General features: G+C 33.1%; 1 protein-coding gene across 1 annotated transcript in view; it reads left to right on the top strand.

The window, feature by feature from the left end:
• RUNDC3B (RUN domain containing 3B) overlaps nt 1-23,146 on the top strand; it is a 115,237-nt gene that overhangs the window by 65,160 nt on the left and 26,931 nt on the right. Inside the window, exons 5-8 of the mRNA XM_045564783.1 lie at nt 4,611-4,700; nt 6,744-6,824; nt 12,159-12,327; nt 13,962-14,119. Coding sequence (XP_045420739.1) covers nt 4,611-4,700; nt 6,744-6,824; nt 12,159-12,327; nt 13,962-14,119 — 498 coding nt within the window. The remainder of the gene's footprint in view (nt 1-4,610; nt 4,701-6,743; nt 6,825-12,158; nt 12,328-13,961; nt 14,120-23,146) is intronic.

Raw genomic sequence — 23,146 nt, forward strand, 5'->3', positions numbered from 1 at the left:
TAAAGTGTACTTTATCTGATATGAGAATAGCTACTCCTGCTCACTTTTGATTTCCATTTATGTGAAATATTTTTTCCATCCCTTCATCTTGAGTCTATGAGAATCTTTGTGAGTTAGATGGGTTTCTTGGAGACAGCATATAGTTGGGTTGTGTTTTTTAATCCATTCAGCCAATTGGTATCTTTTAAGTAGAACAGTAAGACCATTTATGTTTAGTGCTAGTAATGATATGTGAGATACTGTTCTGTTCATCATGTTGAATGATAACTAGTTGCTTTGTTTTCCCCCTTGTGTTACAGTTTTGTAAGAGCTGTGAACTTTAACTTTCTGATGTTTTTATACTGATGTGTATTGATTGTACTGTTCCATGTATAGAGCATTTTTAAGCATTTCCTGTAGGGCCGGTCTAGTACAAATTCCCTTAGAGTTTGCTTGTCTGGAGAAGACTTTATTGTAAAACTTAGTTTTTCAGGATACAGGATTCTTGGCTGGCAGTTATTCTGTTTAAGAAGACTGCAAATGGGACCCCAATCCCTTCTGGCTTGTAAGGTCTCTGCTGAGAAGTCTGCCATTAGTCTGTAGGATTTTCTTTTGTAAGTTAGTTGTTGCTTTCATCTTGGAGCTTGTGGAATTTTCTTCTTCACTTTGACTTTGGCCAGAGTGATGACTATGTGCCTTGGTAAGGTCTTTTTTGCTATGAATTATCGAGATTTTCAATGATCATCTTGTATCTGGATGTCTGAATTTCTATCAATACCAGGGAAGTTTTCCTCAATTACCCCCTTAAATAGGTTTTCCATGCTTTTTCTTTTTCTTCTTCTCCCTCAGGGATACTTGTGATTCTTACATTAGCTTGATTTACATAGCTCCATATATCTCTGATTGTTCAGAATTCCAAAAATCTAAATAAAGGGGAAAATAATCATCCTTAATTCTGTACCCAAAATAGCCATTGTTAAATATATTTTCTTTCGGTCTTTTTTTCTGGGTATATTCTTAAAATAATTATTGCATTGTGCTTTCTTCTCTTATACATCCTGCTTTTTAACTCTGCATTGTAATATTAATATTAAGCATTTGCCTAATACTTTTAATACTTCCATAAACATTTTCAATGTGGCTATGCAATATCATATTTTATGTTGTCCCATAATATACTTTACCACCCTTTTTGAGTTGTTTATTTATTTGGCTATATGGTTCTACACTATGATTAATAATACTGCAATATGTATGAAATAATGTAAACAAACCTTTTTTTTTCATCTATAGAATCATTACCTTGGCATAGGTCTTTTGAGTAGAATCATGAGATTAATAAGGTAGCATTATATGGATATATTTCAATTAGAGTTAAGTCATATGTGATAAAATAAAAGCGTATTATTCTTATAAGGGTATTATTTGAAATACTTTTCTAGTCAACATCTAAATAATTGGAAAGCATATACTTAATAAGAATGGGAATTTTTTCCTTCATATCATACTAATTTTAAATAGTTGTAATTTTTCCTTGTTTCTAAAACACAAAACTACATTTAAAAATATAGTCTAATATATAAATCTTTAAATGGAAGTTTCATGTATATATTTTATCTTAGTACTTTCACTATTTATAATATGTTCTTGAAATTCAGTAGTACACTGTTTTGGTTAGATTCTTCTCATAAAAATATTAATATTTTCTTTAGAACAAAAAATATTTTTTGGCTGGGTGCAGTGGCTCACGCCTCTAATCCTAGCACTCTGGGAGGATGAGGAGGGAAGATCGCTTGCTTAGGAATTCCAGACTAATCTGGGTAAGAGTGAGACACCCTCTCTACTAAAAATAGAAAAATTAGCCAGGTGTCGTGGTGCACGCCTATAGTCCCAGCTACTGGGGAGGGTTAGGCAGGAGGATCACTTGAGCCCAGGAGTTTGAGGTTGCTGTAAGCTAGGATGACGCTACTGCACTCTAGCCCAGGCAACACAGTGAGATTCTGTCTCAAAAAAAAGAAAAATTTTAACAAAAGGAAAGGAATTTATTTACTGTATAACTTACTATTATTGGATTAGTCATCTCAGGCTTTACTCTTGGCTTATTTATTATATAACCTTGGTTATATAAGCAAACTTTATTGGTGTTTCAATTTTTCTGTCCAATAAAGTGAAAAGGTTGAAATTTTATAATCTTTTGAGGTCTTTGAAAGTATTGAAAGCAGGAATCATATTTTCCGTGAAAATTGTTGATATATTAGTTGATTAGTGAAATAAATTAATTTTTCAAGACAGCTTCTACCTCTTTAATACACATGAATGACTTAAGTCTTCAATTAAATGATAAAAATACTGTCTTTTCAGATCACTCCAGTTTAGTATTCTTTTAAATATAATTATTTTAAAATATATTATCCCAAACTTAGAAGTACATTTCCTGAAAAATATTTTTTTTCTTAACCAAACTAATAATGAAAAAATTCAGCATATAATGAACAATCCTCTTAACTAGTCCTTCTTCCATTCTCCCCTTCCCTCTGTTGCTGTAATAAGTCAGGTCTATGCAGTGTTATGCTTGAGATACGGTTTTATTTGAGTGGAATTATTGATTTTACATATATCAAGCATTTCACTTGTCTTAAAAAATCATTAGCTTAAAGAATTTACTCATTTACTATTGACTAAAACTAAAGCGAAAAAACCTTATTAAGACAATACTATATATACACATGTATAAAAGACCTTTAGACTTTAAAAAGAATCTCTGAAAGCAGTTAATTTCTTGTTTTTTATATTCTTCAACCCTTTCAAATACTTGTTTACGTTAGCAGCAATAATAGTTTTGATCTGATTCTTAGAATGTAATTTTAACAATGGTGGGATCAAGGTGGTGAATAAAAAAAGTCATAACAATAATAAAAGGTCTATAACAGTAGAGACCTTATATATAAGAACTACTAGGAATAATGGGTGATTCCCAATATAAAAACTGGGAAATTTTTTTAGAATTCTTTTCTAAAGCATATGTTATATAGAATTTGGTCATCTGGAACCATTGGAAGCATAGTTCTTCCAAGAGTCAATAATATATTCTGCCAACAGTCACTGAGGCAAGGACAAAAATCTCTGATATCTATATCTATGTCTGTATCTGTATTTCTCTAAATATCTTTATCTTTCTGTGGAATACCTCAATAGACTATGTAAAAAATCCTTCCATTTGTTTTAGTAATCTTTGTTAGCTGAAAGTTTTAGTCTTTTCTTTTATGTAAATTAGTAAAAGCAATTCCTGTAAGTCCAAGGACACAGAAAACACTTATTCCAAGCTGGTCTTCCCACCATATTTGTTTACAGCCCTGTGTCTGTCAGAGAGTCAATAGTTTTCCATTATTTTCCTTTTTATACTTTTTATTCATTTAAAATTCTTTATGCACCATAGCATAGGTTAAGTTCTCTTAAAATATTTTGGTTTTATAAAAAGTGATGTGGTCTAATAGAAGATATATAGAATTTAAAGGAAGAAGAATTGGGTTGCCTCCTTGAGCAGCTCATCTACGTGAATTGTGCAAATTGTTTTAATGTCTTACTTTCCTTGATGGTAAATTTGAAACTAATGATGATTCCTTCTGCATTTAATTCATGAGGTTTTTTTCACATGGACCAAATGATATGTTTGTAAAAGTACTTGGTAAACTGTAAACAACTGTTCACAATTGATGGTAGGATTATGTGCATATAAGAATCTTTTTACAGCCTTTATTAACTCAGGAATACTGAAAAGAGCAAGATGTTTCATTTACTAAAATGTTTTCATCTTAGTGAGGTGGTATAGAGTGGTATTCATTGTCTATATGTAATATAAATAGATGTAATGGTGTAATGATCCCTGGTTACTGACATTTACTAGTCTTTACATAGTACTTTTTAAAGAAGAAGTTAATTAATTGATCTTACATTCTTTTTTGGAAAAATACCTTAAGCCCATATTATATTTTTTAAAAAGTATTTTAAAAACTAATAACCAAAACAAAAGGCTTTGCAAGTTTAGCAGAGATAAGATTCATATTCACATTTTTATCAAAGAGATAATACTTTTTTTTTCATATGCAGCCATCTGCCCTATTAGGATTGCAGGATTAAGGTTAGCATACATTACTAATGAATTCTTATTTTAGTCAATAACCCTTGGAATTACAGAAGAACACAAATTCTTTTTGTTTTATGTATAGAACTTGAGTCTACTTAGTTTTGAAAAGAGACAAGTATAAATAACTCTGAATTTTCCTCCTTTCGCTTTAATTTATAGTGCTGCTCTATTAGGGAAAAATGCTGAGCAGGCTAGATACCCATTGAAGTAGTGACTTTGAGGATTCTTTTTAAAAGGGGAAAAAACACTTAGAATGCTTTTTGTTACAGTGGCAGGTTTTTGTTTCTTTGATTTTTTGTGTGGTTTTTTTTTTTTTTTTTTTTTGGTTTAAATATCTTCAAAACTTCAGTGATCAAAGTATGGTTTTTTTAATATAAATTAAATAAAATTTAGCCCTTCCTCTAATAGTTTGGGTTGTAAATGATTTCTCTGAAATAAACTTTACTGTGTTTCAAATATTTACATATTCATCCATTTCGTTTTTTAGGAGATTTTATGAAGATGGAGCAATTGTCTTGGGTGAGGAAGCAAATATGCTTGCTGGCATGCTGCTAGGACTCAATGCTATTGATTTCAGGTACTTAATATAACCAAATGCATTCAATTTTTAAACATTCTACCTTATAATAGTTTCTACTTATGATTTTTTTCTTTCAGTTTTCTCAATAAAACGCACAGTTGGATATTGCTATTTGATTCATGTCATTCCCTTTTGAATGACATCAGTTTGTTTTCCAAACTGATTTGCTCTCAGAAAAGACACTGTCTCAAACTTAAGTAACTAACAGGCTTGCTCTCTAGCTTGGATAAAAGGAAAGCTTAGACTACATCCCTTCCACCTCCACTACAGGAAGGTTATGGATCTTATCTCTTAGTATTTTTCAGCTACTATTTTAAAATGAGAAGAAACAGACTAAAAATAGATTCAAAGCCAAAAGGATTCTCATTATCTCATGTGACAGGATAAAGAAGATCCTGATAGAATATCTTGGGTTTCTTATTTTTCTTATGTTATGTATCTAGATTATCAAATAGTATTTGTTAATATTTGCTTTTATTATCAAGATGAATTAGTTCCACACTAAGATAACAAGTGCTAAAAATGGACAATGTAAGTTCTTTTTAGATTTATGGAAACATCTTTTTTTATCTCTTTAATTGAGCCCAGATTTTACGTTATATTAAAGATAAAAGATTTGTCTATAAGAAAAATGTAAGAATGAAGGAAATATTGTATTTTAATTGAAATATATCATTTAAAAATTCAAGAATATTAAAATAAGATTAATGAAAATCTAGTTTTAGGTCTTGAATTAAAAAATAATGCTGCTTATTTTCACTGAGGTTTTTTCTAGTAAATCACTTCCTTTCTAAATATTTATCATTTTGTAAGTCTAACTTTTCTCTGAGATTTAATAAACTAGTATTAGGTTAATTAGCTTAATTTTTTAGGATGAATGTGATAGATGGAGTATGAGGTTGTCTTTTTGATGCCTCCAAGGATGTTAACTTTTTATAAGGCATTTCCCTGGCTCTAAATTTTTTATAGCCTAGGTTTTGTTTGTTTGTTGTTTTTTAGAAAAAAAAAAAAAAAACAAACAAAAACCCCAGTTAAGAATGTTAACTTTTGGTTTAGTGTAACTCATTGATACTGTGTAATCAGCTAGAGGCATATATTTTAAAGATACATTAGCAATATTTCTGTAAATGAGGGAAAGCCCATATAAAGTGTTACCACTTTCTCTCCTTATTCAAGATTGGAAAAATACATACATACACTCAATGTTAATATATTAGAACAAGTATTTTAGCAGACAGACTTCTGAAAGAAACCCTAAGGTGGGAGATGAATTTTTTCCTTTGAAAGATCAACCTGTGTCTTATAATTATTCTTAAGTTTATCTTCCTAGAAGATGTCATTTTTTCTTTTAACAATAGTAATCATAAAACCAAGCACCTTTTTCTGTTTGTTTGTTATCTTACTGTATGTACCATTATACAAAAACAGATTACTGGACTGGGGGACCAGGAGATCTAGAATACCTTCACTGGTGCTGCAGGACTCACAGTACGATTTCAGACAAGTCTCCTAATCTTTTTCTTGTTCCCATGGCCTCAGAAAGGATTGATTAGAGATTAGAAGATTTTCAGAATCCTATGTAGGACTAAGATCCAAGCCTTTTCACCTATTAAGATAGTTTTGAATACCCTTGTTTTCTAATCAGTCAGATCTTTTGGGGGGATATTGAGTGTCATCTGAGAATTTGTATCTAAATGTAAAGAAGAAATATTTTTTGAAAATTCTCTATTGACCTCTTGAAAGTCCAATAAAGAGCAAGATAGTATCAAATAAAGAGACAAGATTTGAACAGATTTCTTAGTAAATTTTACTTATGCTTGATATATTTATATAAGAGTACATTTACTTGTACAGTGCTTTGTCATTGGTATTGAAGGTAGAATGTTTTTTATTGAGGTATTTATTTATAACAAGTAAATTGCAAAAGTTGACCTGAAGTTTTATGAAAGAAATGTCTCTAGGAAGAGATTGTTTATAACACTTAATTTTGATTTAAAATTTTATGTATTAATGTGGAGTATTTATTGTCTATTGTCTTAGCTTCTGCCTAAAGGGAGAGGGATTGGATGGCAACTTTCCTGCTGTAATAGACTATACACCATATTTGAAGTTTACCCAAAGGTATTTGACATTTTGAAATATGTTTTTAAAATCTTAATTTATAGCTGAATGGCTTGTTGTGCAGTGTGCATATGATTAAAACTACTTTGTACAAAACATTTGTTTCAGTGTGAGAAATTATTAAGGATTACAAACTCCAGTTGCATTTTTAGGATTTATATAAACACACACTTTTTACATAATTGTAATCCCAGCATGTGGTTTTTTTTAATAACAAAAGCATTTATTTATATTACTATAGCCATTATAATGATAACTTTAATAGTTCTGAAATAGTTCACTGCGATTTCAAAACTATAATTTATTATTTAGGCTTTTTTCCATTTTGTCTCCATTATAAAGAAAAGAATAATGAACATCCTTATACAAATAAATATTATAATTTTGGGGGGATATTCAGGTAAATTCAATGAAAAATTTGATAACTCTTAAAGTGTGTCTTATAAAAGAGTTGTACCAATTTATCCTATTACCAGTATTGTATGAGTGATCTGGATTTTGCCTAATCTCATCAGCACTGAAAATTAATTAAATGAAATCTATAGATGTTTCTAAGGTCTGCTTGAAAAATTGAATTCTTGAATAGAATGATAATCTTTATATACATCAAAAATGTTATAATCAGGCCAAAGCTGTAAGGTACTGTGTATATATATAAAATATGTACATATGTAATATTTGCACACACACATATCCAAGATGCATTTTCTAAGATGGGGGAAATTTTCCTAGGTGCCAGGGATACGTAGGTGTCAAGAGTATAGGAGGTTTTATGAACTCGTGGGAAAAAAAAAACACAATCCCCGTCCTGAAGATAATCACCATCTAGTAAGAGATGTCCCTAATGTTTCAGAGCTAGGATTGTGAAAATGTTTTGGCTGATGAAGGAGGAGGAGGAATAGAGTGTTATGATACCGAGATTTCTAACTTGAGTAAGTGGATTCCTTGGGAAAAGGACTAGTTCTAGTACATTAAGTCTAGAAAAGAAATACAGCAAGAAGATGTTTTGAGCAGGCATATAATTATACTTTTCAGGATATGTTGGATTATAGGACAGTTTGTGAAGATGACTAGTAACAGTTAAAAATAATAATAATATTTATTAAATGTTTATATCAGGCATTGTTCTAGGTACTTTACTTTTTTAACCTATGTACATCCTCCCATATACTGTTATATTTTTTAAATTTTTATTTTTTTTATTTTTTATTTTTTATTTCAGCTCTTCATGGGGGTACAAAAGCTCAGGTTATATACATTGTTTTAATTATTATGAATACAAATCTTTTTTTATATTATTTATTTCAGCTTATTATGGGGGTACAAAAGTTCAGGTTATATATATTGCCCATGTCCCACCCATCCCCCTGAGTCAGAGCTTCAAGAGTGTCCATTGCCCAGACAGTGCGCATTGCACTCATCATGTAGTTATGCCCCCATCCCCTCCCCCACCCCCATTCCCCTGAGTCAGAACATTCAAGTGTGTCCATTCCCCAGGCAGTGTGCATCGCACTCATCATGTAGGTATACACCCATCCTCTCCCCCACCCCTCACCTCATTCCGATACCCAATTGGTGTTATTCCCAGATGTGCACTTAGGTGATGATCAGGGAAACCAATTTGCTGGTGAGTACATGTGGTGCTTATTTTTCCATTCTTGGGCTACTTCACTTAATAGAATGGGTTCCAACTCTCTCCAGGAGAACAGAAGGGATTCTATATCACCATTATTTCTTATAGCTGAGTACTACTCCATGGTATACATATACCACATTTTACTAATCCACTCATGAATTGATGGGCATTTAGGTTGTTTCCACATCTTTGCAGTTGTGAATTGTGCTGCTATAAACATTTGGGTACAGGTGTCTTTTTTATAGAATGACTTTTGTTCCTTTGGGTAGATGCCCAATAATGGGATTGCTGGATCGAATGGTAGGTCTGCTTGACTCTGTTTAAGGTATCTCCATATTGCTTTCCACAGTGGTTGCACTAGTTTGCAGTCCCACCAGCAGTATATAAGTGTTCCTGTCTCTCCACATGCATGCCAGCATGTATTGTTTTGGGACTTTTTGATAAAGGCCATTGTCACTGGAGTTCAGTGATATCTCATTGTGGTTTTGATTTGCATTTCCCTGATGATTAGAGATCATCATTAGAGATGATGATTAGAGATGTTTTCATGTGTTTGTTAGCCATTCTTATATCTTCTTTTGAAAAATTTCTATTCATGTCCTTTGCCCACTTTTTGATAGGGTTGTTCGATTTTTCTTACTGATTTTCCTGAGTTGTAAATAGATTCTTGTTATCAGTCCTTTATCTGATGTGTAGTGTGTGAAAATTTTTTCCTATTCTGTAGGTTGTCTGTTTATTCTTGTGACTGTTTCTTTGGCTGTGCAGAAGCTTTTTAATTTAATCAGGTCCCATTCATTTATTTTTGTTGTTGCTGTGATTGGCTTAGGGGTCTTCTTCATAAATTCTTTGCCTAGGCCAATGTCTGTAAGAGTCTTTCCTGAATTTTCTTCTAGAATTCTAATAGTTTTGCACCTAAGGTTTAAGTCTTTTATCCATCATGATTTGATTTTTGCGAGAGGTGAAAGCTGTGGGTCCTGTTTCAGTCTTCTACATGTGGCTATCCAATTTTCCCAGCACCATTTATTGAATAAGGATTCTTTTACCCAGAGTATGTTTTTGTCTGCTTTATCAAAGATTAGATGGCATTATGAGGATGGTTTTATATTTGGATTTTCTGTTCTGTTCCACTGGTCTGTGTCCCTGCACTTGTGCAAATACCAAACAGTTATCTTCATAAGGTATGTGTGATGTTTTGAGACAGGCATACAATGTGAATTAATTAAATTGGGGTTGGAGTATCTGTCATCTCAGGCATTTATCATTTCTTTGTGTTATGTACATTCCAATTCTACTCTTTTAGTTATTTTAAAGTTTCCCTGAGTTACTGTTGATTATAGTCACTTTGTTGTGCTATCAAATATTGTTCATTCTATCTAACTATCTGACTATATTTTTGCACCCATTAACCATCCTCACTTTAGCCCCCACTCCCTGCTACCCTTCCCAGACTCTGGCAATCATCACTCTACTCTTTGTCTGTATAAGATCAATTTTAATTTTGTGTGAGTGATTTGGATTTCTAGGTTATTTTTCTTTTTGTTGAATTATGATTGCTGAAGTTGTTTTAGTGGGGATTTTTTGGCACATCTCTCTGAAAATATGCTTGCACCACTTTTCTGGGAAGATAATTTTGCTGGATATCTTAGTGTGACAGTTACTTTTTCATAGTATTTTGAAAATATTTAATATTATAATTTTCCCATATCTGTCTTCTATTTTATTAGTTCTTTCTTCCATTATATCTGATTTTTAGCTCATCCATTTATTTTTAATGTCAAATACCTTTTTTAGAATGTTCTGTTTAGCCATTTTCAAAGCTGGAATTTTATTATTAGCCACTGCTTTCTTTTCTATATTCCACCCAAAACCATGGCCATGAGAGGAAAATTTTCTTTGGTATTTGTTTATTTATTGGTTTGTTTTCTAGATCACCAACTTAGAATGTCTCCTTGATCAGACCTTTCTTTATGCAGAGGTCTCTGACTCAATCTTGCAACATGCTTGGACCCCATACTCAGGAGCCTAACAGATGCAAACATAGATCACAGAGGATGAAATATATAATGTCTTTCTTCAGTCCTTATATGCTCTTTTCCAGCATTATATCTATATAATCTGTGAAATTATAATTTCTGACCTTGGTTTCTTTTGGTTCATATTTTCTTGATGTTTTCCATCTCTTCAGTTTTATTTACTGATATTCATGTGTATCTTATTATAAACAACTTATTTGTGGCCCTCATTTATCTTAATAAAACCTGAGCATATGGCTTTTGGTTATAGAATTTAACTCATTTAATTTTTTTGTAATTACTTTTGTACTAGGGCTTACTTCTGCCATCTCATTTTTTGTTTTGCCTTTTTTGTAGTGGTTTTTAATTTGCCCCTCCATTTGACAGATCATAGTTCACTTTAATACTTTGAAGGTTGTACAGACTGTTTTTATGTTTCTGTTTCTTATGTATTGTTGTATTTTAAATTTTACTTTTCCCTGTTATTTATATATTTTTTTTAGATGGAGAGTCTCATTTTGTCACCCTGAGTAGAGTGCAATGGCATCCTGGTAGCTCACTACAGCTTCAAACTCCTGGGTTTAGGTGATCCTCCTGTCTCAGCCTCCTGAGTAGCTGGGACTACAGGTGTGCACCACCACACCCAGATAATTTTTCTGTTTTTAGTAGAGAAGGGGTCTCACTCTTGTTCAGGCTGGTCTCAAACTCCTGAGCTCAAGTAATCCTCCTACTTCAGACTCCTACCTCAGACTCCTGAGTAGTTGGGACTACAGGTGTATAACACACACTCAGCTAATTTTTCTGTTTTTTTTAGAGACAGCTTCCTGCTATGTTATCCAGGCTGGTCTTAGACTCCTGGCTTCAAGCAATCCTCCCATCTTGGTTTCCCAAAGTGCTGGGATTACAGGTGTGGGCCACTGTTCCTGGGCCTTTTTTAAAGTATATTAACACCAATATATTTCTTCTAAATTGGTCATCTTAGCATCTTCTAAAGCAGTCATCTTAGCCTGCTTTTCTCTCCATTTAGTTTTTCCCCTCCCATTTTTTTCACCTTATTCTGTGCTCCTCTGCCATACCCATGTCATGAGGAATTTTAGATATGGATTGTGATGAATATTCTCTCTTCTTTACCTCTGCCTCCTCTTCTTCCTTCCAGTAGAGGATGCTTAGGAGTGACTGGTTCCTTTGAACCTGTTACTATCTTCTTGCCAAAGCTGAGCTGACCTTGAATGTTAGCCTGTGTTATACCCCACTGGCATTAGCTGGTAAAGCTGTTTCTCTGCTTTGTAGTGGGGATTGGACAGGTGGTGATCTACTAGTACGGCGAAAAGAATCTAGCTAGCTCTTCCCAGCATGTCTAGAGTTTCTGGTTTTCTTCTCTGGGAATCTATTCTCTCTCCTCTGGACACTCTCACAGTTTTAGTGTTAATTCCTTAAATTTGCAAACTCACTTGAACTTCTGTAGCATCTCTAGGCATGGTTTTGTGAGAAGGAGTCAGCAGCCCCTGCTAACTTGGCATTTTTTTCAGGAGCTAAAGTCTTTATAACATCATTATTATACTCTTATATTTAGTGCTAAATACTTTGGAGTTTGTGCAACAGTAGCTTGCATATACGGAAGTATTTAAGAATCAAATCTGAACATATTATTAACTTTATTTCTTCTAAAAAATTTGTTATTCCCAGTTCTGATAGCATCAGCAGTGATGAAGAGGAGCTAAGGACTTTGGGAAGCAGTAGCAGTGAAAGCAGTACTCCAGAGAGTGTCGGCCCTCCCTTCATCATGGATGAGAACAGTTGGTTCAACAAATGTAAGAGAGTTAAACAAAAGTATCAGCTTACCCTGGAACAGAAGGTATTTATCCATTGTCAAAAATCACTTAATTCAACTGCTAGACATATCTTCTAGAATTTCTTGGATGTGTCTACCAGAAGACATTGCATGTGTTCATAGCAATATTGTTTAAGAAAAACCTAAAATAATCCAAATGGACACTGACAGGAGAGTGAATAAAGTGCAGTATTCATAAATGGAATACTATACAGTATTGAGAATAAATGAACTATACTTAGACTTACCAATTTGATGAAAAAGCGAGTTTCAAAAGAATATAGACAAAAACCAGTAAAACCAAACAATATATTGTTTAAGATGATATTAATTTGTGGTAAAGCCAGAACGAAATGCAAGGGGATGATAAACACACATCTCAGGGTATTTTTACCTTTGCAGAGGAGGCAAAAGGGTGTGGTAAGGGAAGGTATTATATTGGCTCTTAAAGTATTGGTGATTAACCTAGGTGGTGGGTATATAAGTATTATTTAATTACTGATATTTATAAGTATTCATATATAGTTTATTTTGAGCTGTTTATATGTGAAGTATTTCATTTTTAAAAATTAACTTTATATTTAATTTTTTACATTTAATAATATAAAAACATATTTGAGAATTGTCAGGAAAAAATATGAAAAAGTAGCGCTTGAGAGGAGAACTGCTATTAACATGTATCATAAAGCTAAAATAGCTGTAACAGTTTGTTGATGACACATGAATAGGATAACATGTAATGGGATAAAAGAGTACTTAAAAAAGATTCTAATTAATATCCTCAGAAGAATTTGAAAGTATATGGCAACTAAAAAGAATAGGATGCCATGAGAGAGGAACAATTAGAGAATATGAAAGAGCTATTGAAAATTAAAAAGATGATTTTCTGAATTAAAAAATTTAGTATAAAGGTTTGGAGGATAAATTCAATAAGGTCTCCCAGAAAGGCAGAGCAGAAGGACAAAGTAAAAGGATAAGAGAGCAATCCAAGAAGTCTCATATCTATTAGGGTTTTGCTAATAATAATAGCATACAATGTGCCAGCACTGTTCTAAACACTCTACCTATATTGATACATTTAATTCTCCCAACTAGGTACTCTTATTGTTCCCATTTTTTTAGATGATAAAACTATGGCACTGAGAGATTAAGTACCTTACCCAAAGACACATAACTGATAAGTGATAAAATTGGAATATGATAGTAGGCAGTCTCCAAGTCTTTAGGCCTAACCAAAACATTATACTGCCTCGCACTAATCTGTTAATGCTAAAATGTTAATATCAATATGTTTTTGAAAAATAATAACATAGAGACAGCTTCTAATTGGTCATTCTGTAATTAAGTCTGTATTTTGAAGGTAGGAGTCATGCATTTATTACTGTTTTGATGCTTAGAAATTATAATGTTTTAACTAAATTTTGCCTTAAATTACAAATATATTTTCTCAAACTTTAGAGAAGGGCTTTAAATAATGGAGAATGTGTGTTAAATTTTTATATTCAATTAAAACAATTTTTTTACTAATTTGTCAATAATACTTTGACATTGTTTCATTACAATGTGGCTGGTAATAACATTTAAGCTCTCAGCATTTATCTTAAAGATATATATTAGAAATTTGCAATTCCTATATCTTAGTGATATTGTACTTCCAGGGTTATCTTGAAGAACTCTTACGACTTCGAGAGAACCAGCTATCTGAATCTGTCTCCCAAAATAAAATACTACTTCAAAGGATTGAAGATTCTGATCTGGCCCATAAATTGGAGAAGGAACAATTAGAATATATAATTGTGGAACTTCAAGATCAGCTGTAAGTAAGATCCTTGTAGAAAAACTTGGTAGTATGTAAATATTAAAACAAAATATTGTGTTTTGACATAGGATGCAAATTCTAAGAAATCTGATTGCCTGCTACTAAATTCTTTTTCACTTATTCTTTTTTCAAAGATTACTTTTGCTTTTCTTATTACAAAAGTAATCCATGTTCATTGCAGAAATATTAGAAAATACAAGAAGAAAATAAAAATCACCTTCAATTATGCTACCCAGATTTAACTGGTTATAACTTGGTATATTTTCTTCCAAATCATAATTTTTAAAGTAGTAGTTAGGTATTGAGTGACTGATTGCAAAAAGACAGTATTTTAGACCAGTGCTACTCAAAGTGTAGTGCTGGTACGTAAACTGTTACCAGGTTTTTATCACAATGCCACTAAATACAGTTTAGTATAACTGACTTGTTTTTTGTAGGAAGACATTTTTTGATGAAGAAAGCTGTATATTGAGCCACATTCTGATATGAGCTCTTTAACTTGTCACTGTTCAAGCATTTGTACATATCATCTTGTCACACTTGCTTTTATAAAGTAATTTTTGTGGTCAAAATTTTCACATATTAATATCTATTTAATCTAGAAGGATGATTTTTTAAAATTTTTATTTTAAAATAATTTCAAACTTTCAGAAACATTACAGGATAGTACAAAGAATTCCCATATGACCTTTCCCCAGTTTACCAATTTTCAACATTTTGCCACATTTGCCTTATAATTCTCTCCCTTTACCCATATATTGATACATTAAACCACTAAGAGGTTGCATATGTCATAACCTTTTATGCCTTAATGCTTCAGGGGGTCTTTCTTAAGAACAATAATCTTCTCTTACATAACCATCATTCAGTTATCAAATTAAGAAATTTAAATTGATACAATAATTTCATCTTATCTATAATTTATATTCCAATTTTGTCAGTAGTCCACATAATGTCTCTTATTGCAACTATTGTTCTCCAGTACCAAACCCAATTGAGGATTATGTTTTGCATTTGGTTGTCAGTCTCTTCAGTCACTTTAAACTTAGTTTCTCAGTCTTTGCCTTGCATGAGATTGATATTTCTGAAGAATACAAGCTAGTAATCTTATAGAATGTGCGTTAATTTTTATTTGTTTGCTTTTCCCTCATTATTAGAATGAGCTTATCCATTTTTGGCCGGCATACAATATAAGTAGTATGTTTTCTTCAAGATATGACATCAGAAGCACATGAAGTCTATTTATTGGCCCTTTATTAGTGATATTAATTTAAAATTTAGTTAAAATGTTTTTCTCTCCCTTATAACTACTGTAGTTCCTTTTGTAATTAACATGAATTTGTAAGGAGATACTTTGAGACTAAGTAAATATAAAAGATGATTTTTAAGTAAAAAGTTTTTATTAAGGAACAAAGAATTCAATATTCTCTAGGAATTTTTATGTCTTGATGAAAAGAATTATGCCCATATATTGTTTCTTCTACTTTTTAAGATATTGTAAAGTTGTTTTGTACCATAGGGCATCACTCATTGAAGGGCAGATTAACACCTTCCGTAACCCCTTGCTTGTGTTAAGCAGGGAGAAAAATATCAAGAGCCAAATGATACAGGTTTCTGGTTATTTCTTTACAATTAAAAGATGAAGAAGATAATTTCATTTTTCTTTTGTAAGTAATCTAAATCTAAATGCTTTTAACTTAAAAATAATTATGAAATAAGTATTTTATAAAAAAATATTTTCATTTGAAAAATTACATTGGAATGTATCTTATCTTACTTTTGATAATTTATAGGAAACAAAGACTCTAAAACTTTTCAGTTTGAGAAAACAGTCTACCATAGTTATGATTTTGTCATACTTCTGTAATGTAAGAGTGTCATTTATCCTCTAGATTTTGCAAAGGACCATTTCAGTTGTTTTTAGTACTTTTAAGGAGATTTTAACTAAAATGGTATTACTAGAGCAACAAATAAAAAACTATGGCCACTCGATCAGAATAGTTTAGATATTAAAGATTTACTTTCACATAATGCGGCGACAATTTCTAGATGGGTATAAATTGATGTCTTACAAGATTCTTCTGTACGAAAACCACTTTCAAGGATACCAAACAGGCGAGTAAGACAAATTTCTTTGTGAATGTTCACAATTCACTTCAGATCAGCCTTAATAGATGCAGAATAGTATAGGCGTTTTTGCAGCTATAGGGAAAGAGTGAACATTTTTCTTCTTACGTTGCAGAGATTTTTTTTTTTTTTTTTTTTTTACCAACAGTCAGGAAGGCCTACAGTCAAAGCTGGGCACTGAAATTCCCTTTATTGATCATGAGAAGATAAACATGGCCCTGAGAAAATTAAAATTTAGAATTTATAAAGGAAAAGGGCAGAAAAGGAATATTAACAGGTGGAATATGAGGCATATAATATTTGCTTATACATTATGTTGATTATCTTTTCCTGGGTGATTTAAATCTTGAGTCACTTATTCTTATATATTTCTTACTGGTTAGATGTATTATGAATTTCTATTAAAGTATTCTTTGATTTTGTCTTTGAATGTACATAGAATCTGAAAATTTTATAGTTCTGTCAGTAGAGAGCAAGGTAGTGGGGAGTAGTGCAGGAGCATCCTAAAGCTTTCTTGCAAATCAGGACTGCATTCAGAAAATGGTTCTATGCTTGCCAATTAGGAGCTCAGTCTTAATGTTTGGAGACTGTTTCTTCATCTGTAAAACAGAGATATTTACCTTATGGATCATTATGAATATTAAATAGTATAAGGCATAATATAACTAGAAAAAGAGGCATTCAAAGAATGTTTATCCATCTGCTTTCATTTATAGAAGCCTGAAAATCTCCTTAATAGGCTGGGAAGAGTGGCTTACGCCTGTAATCCCAGGACTTTAGGAGGCCAAGGTGGGAGGATTGCTTGCAGCCAGAATTTTGAGACCAGCTGGGCAAAACAGCGAGACCCCACTTCTACAAAAAATAAGAAAAAGTAGCCAGGAGTGGTGGCACACACTTGCAGTCCCAGCTATTCGGATGCACAATATTATGAATGTATTTAGTACCACTGAACTATACACTTAAAAATGGTTAATGGCTAACTACAGTGGTTCACGCCTATAATCTCAGCACTTTGGGAGGCTGAGGCAGGAGAATCGCTTGAGGCCAGGAATTTAAGACCAGCCTGGGCAACATACTGATACCCTGTTTCTACAAAAAATAAAAAATTAGCTGGTTGTGGTATTGGGTATCAGCTACCCAGGAGACTGAGGTGGGAGAATCGCGTGAGCCCAGGAGTTCTAGGCTGCAGTGAGCTACAATCTGTTGGGTCACTATGCTCCAGCCTGGGTGACAGAATGAGATGTTGTCTCTTAAAAAAAAAAAAAAGAAAGTTAAGATGGTATATATTCTGTGTAGTTTACCATAATAAACTTTTTTTAATAATTAGCATTCAGATTCTAAAGCTATTATATTTTTCTTTTTTATTAAATTTTCAAGTATACACAAAAGAGCAAGAATTGTACAGTAAACCCCTGATTACCTATCACTTAGACTGAACAGTTACTAAGAGTTTATCACATTTGCTTTATACTTTTTCATTTTCATTTTTTATGAACTAATTTTGAAGCAAATCATTATCATTTCATTCCTGCGTAATTTAGTGTACATTTCTAAAAAATGTGGGCATTTTCTCACATAATCACACATGATAAAATTAGGATAAAATTTTTTATCATCTAATGCTCATCCATAATCAAATTTCCCCAGTTGTCTAAAAAAGTATCTTTTTATTGCTGATTTTTTTCAACCAGATTGAAAGTCATGCATTACAAATAGTTATGTCTCTTAAGCCTCTTAGAGTAGTTTCTCCCACTTTTACTTTTCCTACTCTTGTCTATTTGCAGACTTTTCCTATAGAATGTCCATTATTCTAGATTGTTTCATGTGGTTTCTTTAACTTGTTCTTCTGTACCCATGCTGTCCAAGATATTAACCACCAGGCCACATGTGACTGTTGAGCACTTGAAATGTGGCTAGTCTGAATTGTGATGTGCTTTAAGTGTGAAATATATACCAGATAGTATGAGATAAAGAATTTAAAATATATTAATAACTTTTTATACTGGTTACATGGTAAAATAATATCTTGGATATATTGGGCTAAAGAAGTACGTTATTAAAATTAATTTCAACTGTTTTTTAAAGTGGCTGCTAGAAAATTTAAAATTACATATGTGACATATTTTTGCTGGACAGTACTGGTCTGTATCCACTCTATTCAAAGTCAGCTAGCTGTATTAGCGTCATCTGAGAGCAGATTCTCAGGCCCTACCCCAGGCCTACAGAATCAGAATCTGTATTTTTTTTTTCTAAGAGATAGGGTCTTGCTCTGTTGCCCAGGCTGGAGTGCAGTAGAGTGAGCATAACTTACTGTAACCTTGAACTCCTGGGCTCAAGTGATCCTCCTGCCTCAGCCTTCCAAGTAGCTGGGAATACAGGTATGCACCACCATGCCTGGCTAATTTTTAAATTTTTTTTTGTAAAGACAGGGTCTTGCTATGTTGCCCAGGCTGGACTCAAACTCCTGGACTCGTGCGAACCTCCCGCCTTGGCCTCCCAAAGTGCTGGGATTACAGGCATGAGACACTGCTCCTGGCATATAATCTGTATTTTAACAAGATTCCCAGGGGATTATTTGACCGTTTAAAGTTGGAGAAGTGCTGCTCTGTGCTGCATATCCTGTAGATTCTCCTAACTCTGGATTAGTGATTCTCTACTCTGGTTCCACATTAGAATCACGTAAGTAGATTTAAAAAAAAATTTTTTTAATAAAAATGAGGATGCCTGACTAAGCCTTACCTCCAGAAATGTTGATTGAACTGGTGGAAGGTGAGACGCTGGCAAGTGTATGTTTAAAAAGCTTACCACAGCTGGGCGCATTGGCTCACACCTGTAATCCTAGCATTTGGGGAGGCTGACGCAGGAGGATCACTGGAGGCCAGGATTGGAAACCAGTGTCAGCAATAGCGAGACCCTGTTTCTACATAGATACATGCATACATAAATAAATAGCTAGAGTCCCAGGTGTTTCTGATGTGCAGTCAGGGCTGAGAACTACTGCTGTGAAGGGCTGTGCTCAATTTGAGTTTAATTTTTCTGGCAAGAATATTTTATAGATGATGCTGTGTACTTCATAGTATATCATATTGGTTCTCCCACTTTTAGTAATTTTAAGATTGAACAGTGGATTCAGGTGGTGACAGCCTGATTTCTCCTTTGTGAAAGTTCCCATCGGCCTTTCATCTAATGGCTTGAACTGTAGCTGAGCATTCATTACCTACGGGAATTGATCAATTAGGGTTTATAAAATGGTGGTTTCCTAATTATTATTCCTTCCACACTTTTTGGATGAAATCACCTACAAAGAAGTACTTTCCTGCATCAGGGCTTTTTGGTGGTTACCTTGAAATACTGTTCTTACAGGATATTGTTAATTTTCTGAGTAAGATGCTGATGTCCTACTTCTTTCTAATAGTTACCAATGAGATGAAGATTTTGTTTTTCATTTTGTTTTGCTTTCTTGCTTTTATATTTCGAACTCGTTTGTGTCTCTTTTACGATGTGAGTTAGCTCATGCAAGAGTCATAAATAAAGGGATAATGTCAGTGTAGCAAGAAAAATCACATTGAATCACAGGTAATATTTTCCTAGAGGTTAATGTATCTCAATAAGTAACACCAGCTGAATACATAATACACTAATACAAATACTGCAAGGCACCAGTAGATGGCATTCTCTCACTGTACATGATACTCGTTCACCTTACATTCCACTGGTTCACTTTAACTTACTGGATGGAGGTGCTTGTTCTGTAGTTACTCCATCTTTGTGCATTTTGCCCTTGCCTTCATGGTAAGCCTCAACCCCAGCATCCTGAACCCTTCGTTATCAACCTATCAAAGGTTTTTACTTTGTTGTTGTTAAGGGCTAGATTTATTGTAATATTTCTTTACTACATAGGAATTTAATAAATCTTTTTACTTGAGGTTATAATTTTATTAGGATTGTTATTGTTATTATTTTTCTTTGTATTTTGGTTAGAAAGTTAAATAGGTTTTGAGTGGTCAGCTCCCAAGCCTAGTCTCCCCAGAAGCCCAGTTATTTTCAGTGTCATATTGCAAAGCACTTATTTGTTAGTTTTGTTTGTTCCTGTATTATAGTAGAAATGCCTATATTAATTGTGCTTCCATCACTTACATTTCTTTTTCTTTTTGATGCTCAAAAATTGTCCCATTTTTGTCTAATTAAAGCCCCTTCCTGCTGATTCTGTGTCCTTCTAAAAAGACCTATTGGTCTTTGATAACTCTCTTGCTTTCTAGCATAAGATATCCCAAGCTTATCTGTATATTTCCTGCCCTACACTTGAATCAATCATTCCTCCAAGGAGCCAGGGATTATTTTACATTTAAAATGTGGTGGAATAATGTGTCATTTCATTTTTTTGAAGTTCTAAATTACTCATTAATGTTTCTTTCTTCTTAAAGTATGATTTCAAGTTAAGTTCTAAAGTACAACTAGGGTTGAAAACCACTGCTGCCTTCAGAGACTTGATTAGATTTGGGTGTAACTCTTTGATCAGGAATATTTCGTAGGTAAATAGGAACATAACTTTTAATTTTTGGATACCTGGCTCCTTTTTAGGCTTGTCTTTTCAAAATGTTTTCTTTGAAGGGAAATAATTGTAAAGTTATATAAAGTGAATCTTTATCCTATAGACTATGTCTAAAGTTAAAAAAGAAAACAACCCATACGAATTAAGAACATTTTTATATTAACATTATGAAGAAGTTTGGGTATTCACAAGCCATATAAGCATTATCCAATTCTAGGAAGCTTTAAATGAATAAAGAAGTATAAATTCTCATCATTCCTCTTTGTATTAAATTGCTTTTATAACTTCTCTGACATTCATTCATTAATTGACAAATATTTATTGAGAAAGTATAGTAAACCAGGCCCAATTCTAGGTGCTGTTGACTTAATAATGAATTAAACACAGTCCCTCCCCTCACAGAGTTTATGTTGGGTAGAGGCCAAAGACCAAAAATAAATAGGTAGCATCTGAGAGATGGTCCTGTTCTTCTTCCAAAGTAGTGAAGAGAAGCTGTAAGTAGGTAACTCTGTTATTCTGTTATTCTTAAGGGAATTAGGGGGTAGAGTTTATGGAACATCTTCATCTTTGATGACTTTCCATTTCTTTGACCTTCAGTGCTCTCCAACTAGTCATTCTGCCCATTAACATAAAATTCTGCATTACTGTAGTTCTTATATATTAGATCCTTTATTTTCATGGACAGTATTGCCCAAGACTTCTCAGTGTGTCATGTCACAAATAGTACTGGAGTATATCTGAAGAATTATAACAAATCAGACAATAAATGATAAGTGAAAAATAGAAAAAAGGTTTGCTGTAGTGCTGATGCTAGGAATTTTGCTAGATTCACTCTTAAAACTTACTACATAGCCCATGGGCTTTAAAGTATAGCCTTATGAAAATTAAAAATTACTTCATGTCATGGACCTTTGGGGTTGCACAGGAATACTTGGAACCACAGAGGTTAAATTCTTAGGTGCCAAGTGTTACATGCCTAGTACATAACCAACAGGTGAAAGTATAACTGCATCATGAGCATCAGCATAGCCTCTGGGGCAAGAAAGAAGCAAAGTAAGGGAGAGAGGATAACTCTTAAGCTTGGAGCCACAAGAAAAAGAATCAAGCAAACAAAAGAATACCTTTGAATTGGCTAAGCATTACAATCAAAGTCTAGAGTTTGGATTTCTAGATCTTTTAAAAGATTTTGGAGCATTTGGATTTTAAGATTAGGGATGCTCAACTTGTATACACACTTTATAGAAGTAGCACAGTAATGGTGATCCAGGGAAAGCATCACTAAGAAGTTGATGTTTGAACAGGAACAAGTGATAGGAAGAGAGGAGAAGGGTATTTTAGGTAAAGAAAAGAGCACATACAGAATCATGTGAGGAAGATAAATGTAATAACATTTTAAGTAAAATATTTGAAGCAAAGAGTTTTTCTGAGACAATTGAAATATATTTTAGTGGGACTATACATTTTTATCTGAGATGAGCCTCTACTAAAAAATTAAAATTCCTACAAATACTCCAATTTATTGGAGGAGAGGGGTAAATATAGCCTTCATTTCTCATAGTCTTGTGATAAATTCTCACAAATTGAAGTTTAGCAAATTAATTAATGGACAACTCAGATGTTGAATGCTATTTTTATTTTTTTATTTTTTTATTTTTGAGACAGAGTGTTGCTTTGTTGCCCTGGTTAGAGTGAGTGCCCTGGCGTCAGCCTAGCTCACAGCAACCTCACACTCCTGGACTTAAGCAATCCTACTGCCTCAGCCTCCCAGGTAGCTGGGACAACAGGCATGCGCCACCATGCCTGGCTAATTTTTTTTTCTATATACATTTTACTTGGCCAGATAATTTCTTTCTATTTTTAGTAGAGACGGGGTCTCGCTCTTGCTCAGGCTGGTCTCGAACTCCTGACTTCGAGCGATCTACCCGCCTCGGCCTCCCAGAGTGCTAGGATTACAGGCGTGAGCCACCGCGCCCGGCCTAAATGCTATTTTTAAAAGAGATAGTAAATAACAGTGCATTTTTGCTAAATATGTTTCTCCTTAAAAACAATGAGAAATTAACTTCCTTCTGTAAAGGGTTCATGATAAAAAGTCTTTTGTGTTTATAATCAATCCAGAATCGTCTTATTGTATTGTATTGCATTGCATTGCATTGTACTGTACTTGGTCAAGATAAGCTAATAAGCATAAGAAGAAAAATTATAAACCTAGGTAAAAGAAAGTGTTGGTGTCAAATTATATATTTATATATAGTTGCAAATTATATATTTAGAAGGTATAGGATCTTTTCAAGGGTTAGCTAGGTTCCACAGAATAAATTGTATTCATTGACTATTTCTGTCATGCC

Source organism: Lemur catta, chromosome 11, assembly GCF_020740605.2.
Source record: "Lemur catta isolate mLemCat1 chromosome 11, mLemCat1.pri, whole genome shotgun sequence".
NCBI classification, from domain to species: Eukaryota; Metazoa; Chordata; class Mammalia; order Primates; family Lemuridae; genus Lemur; species Lemur catta.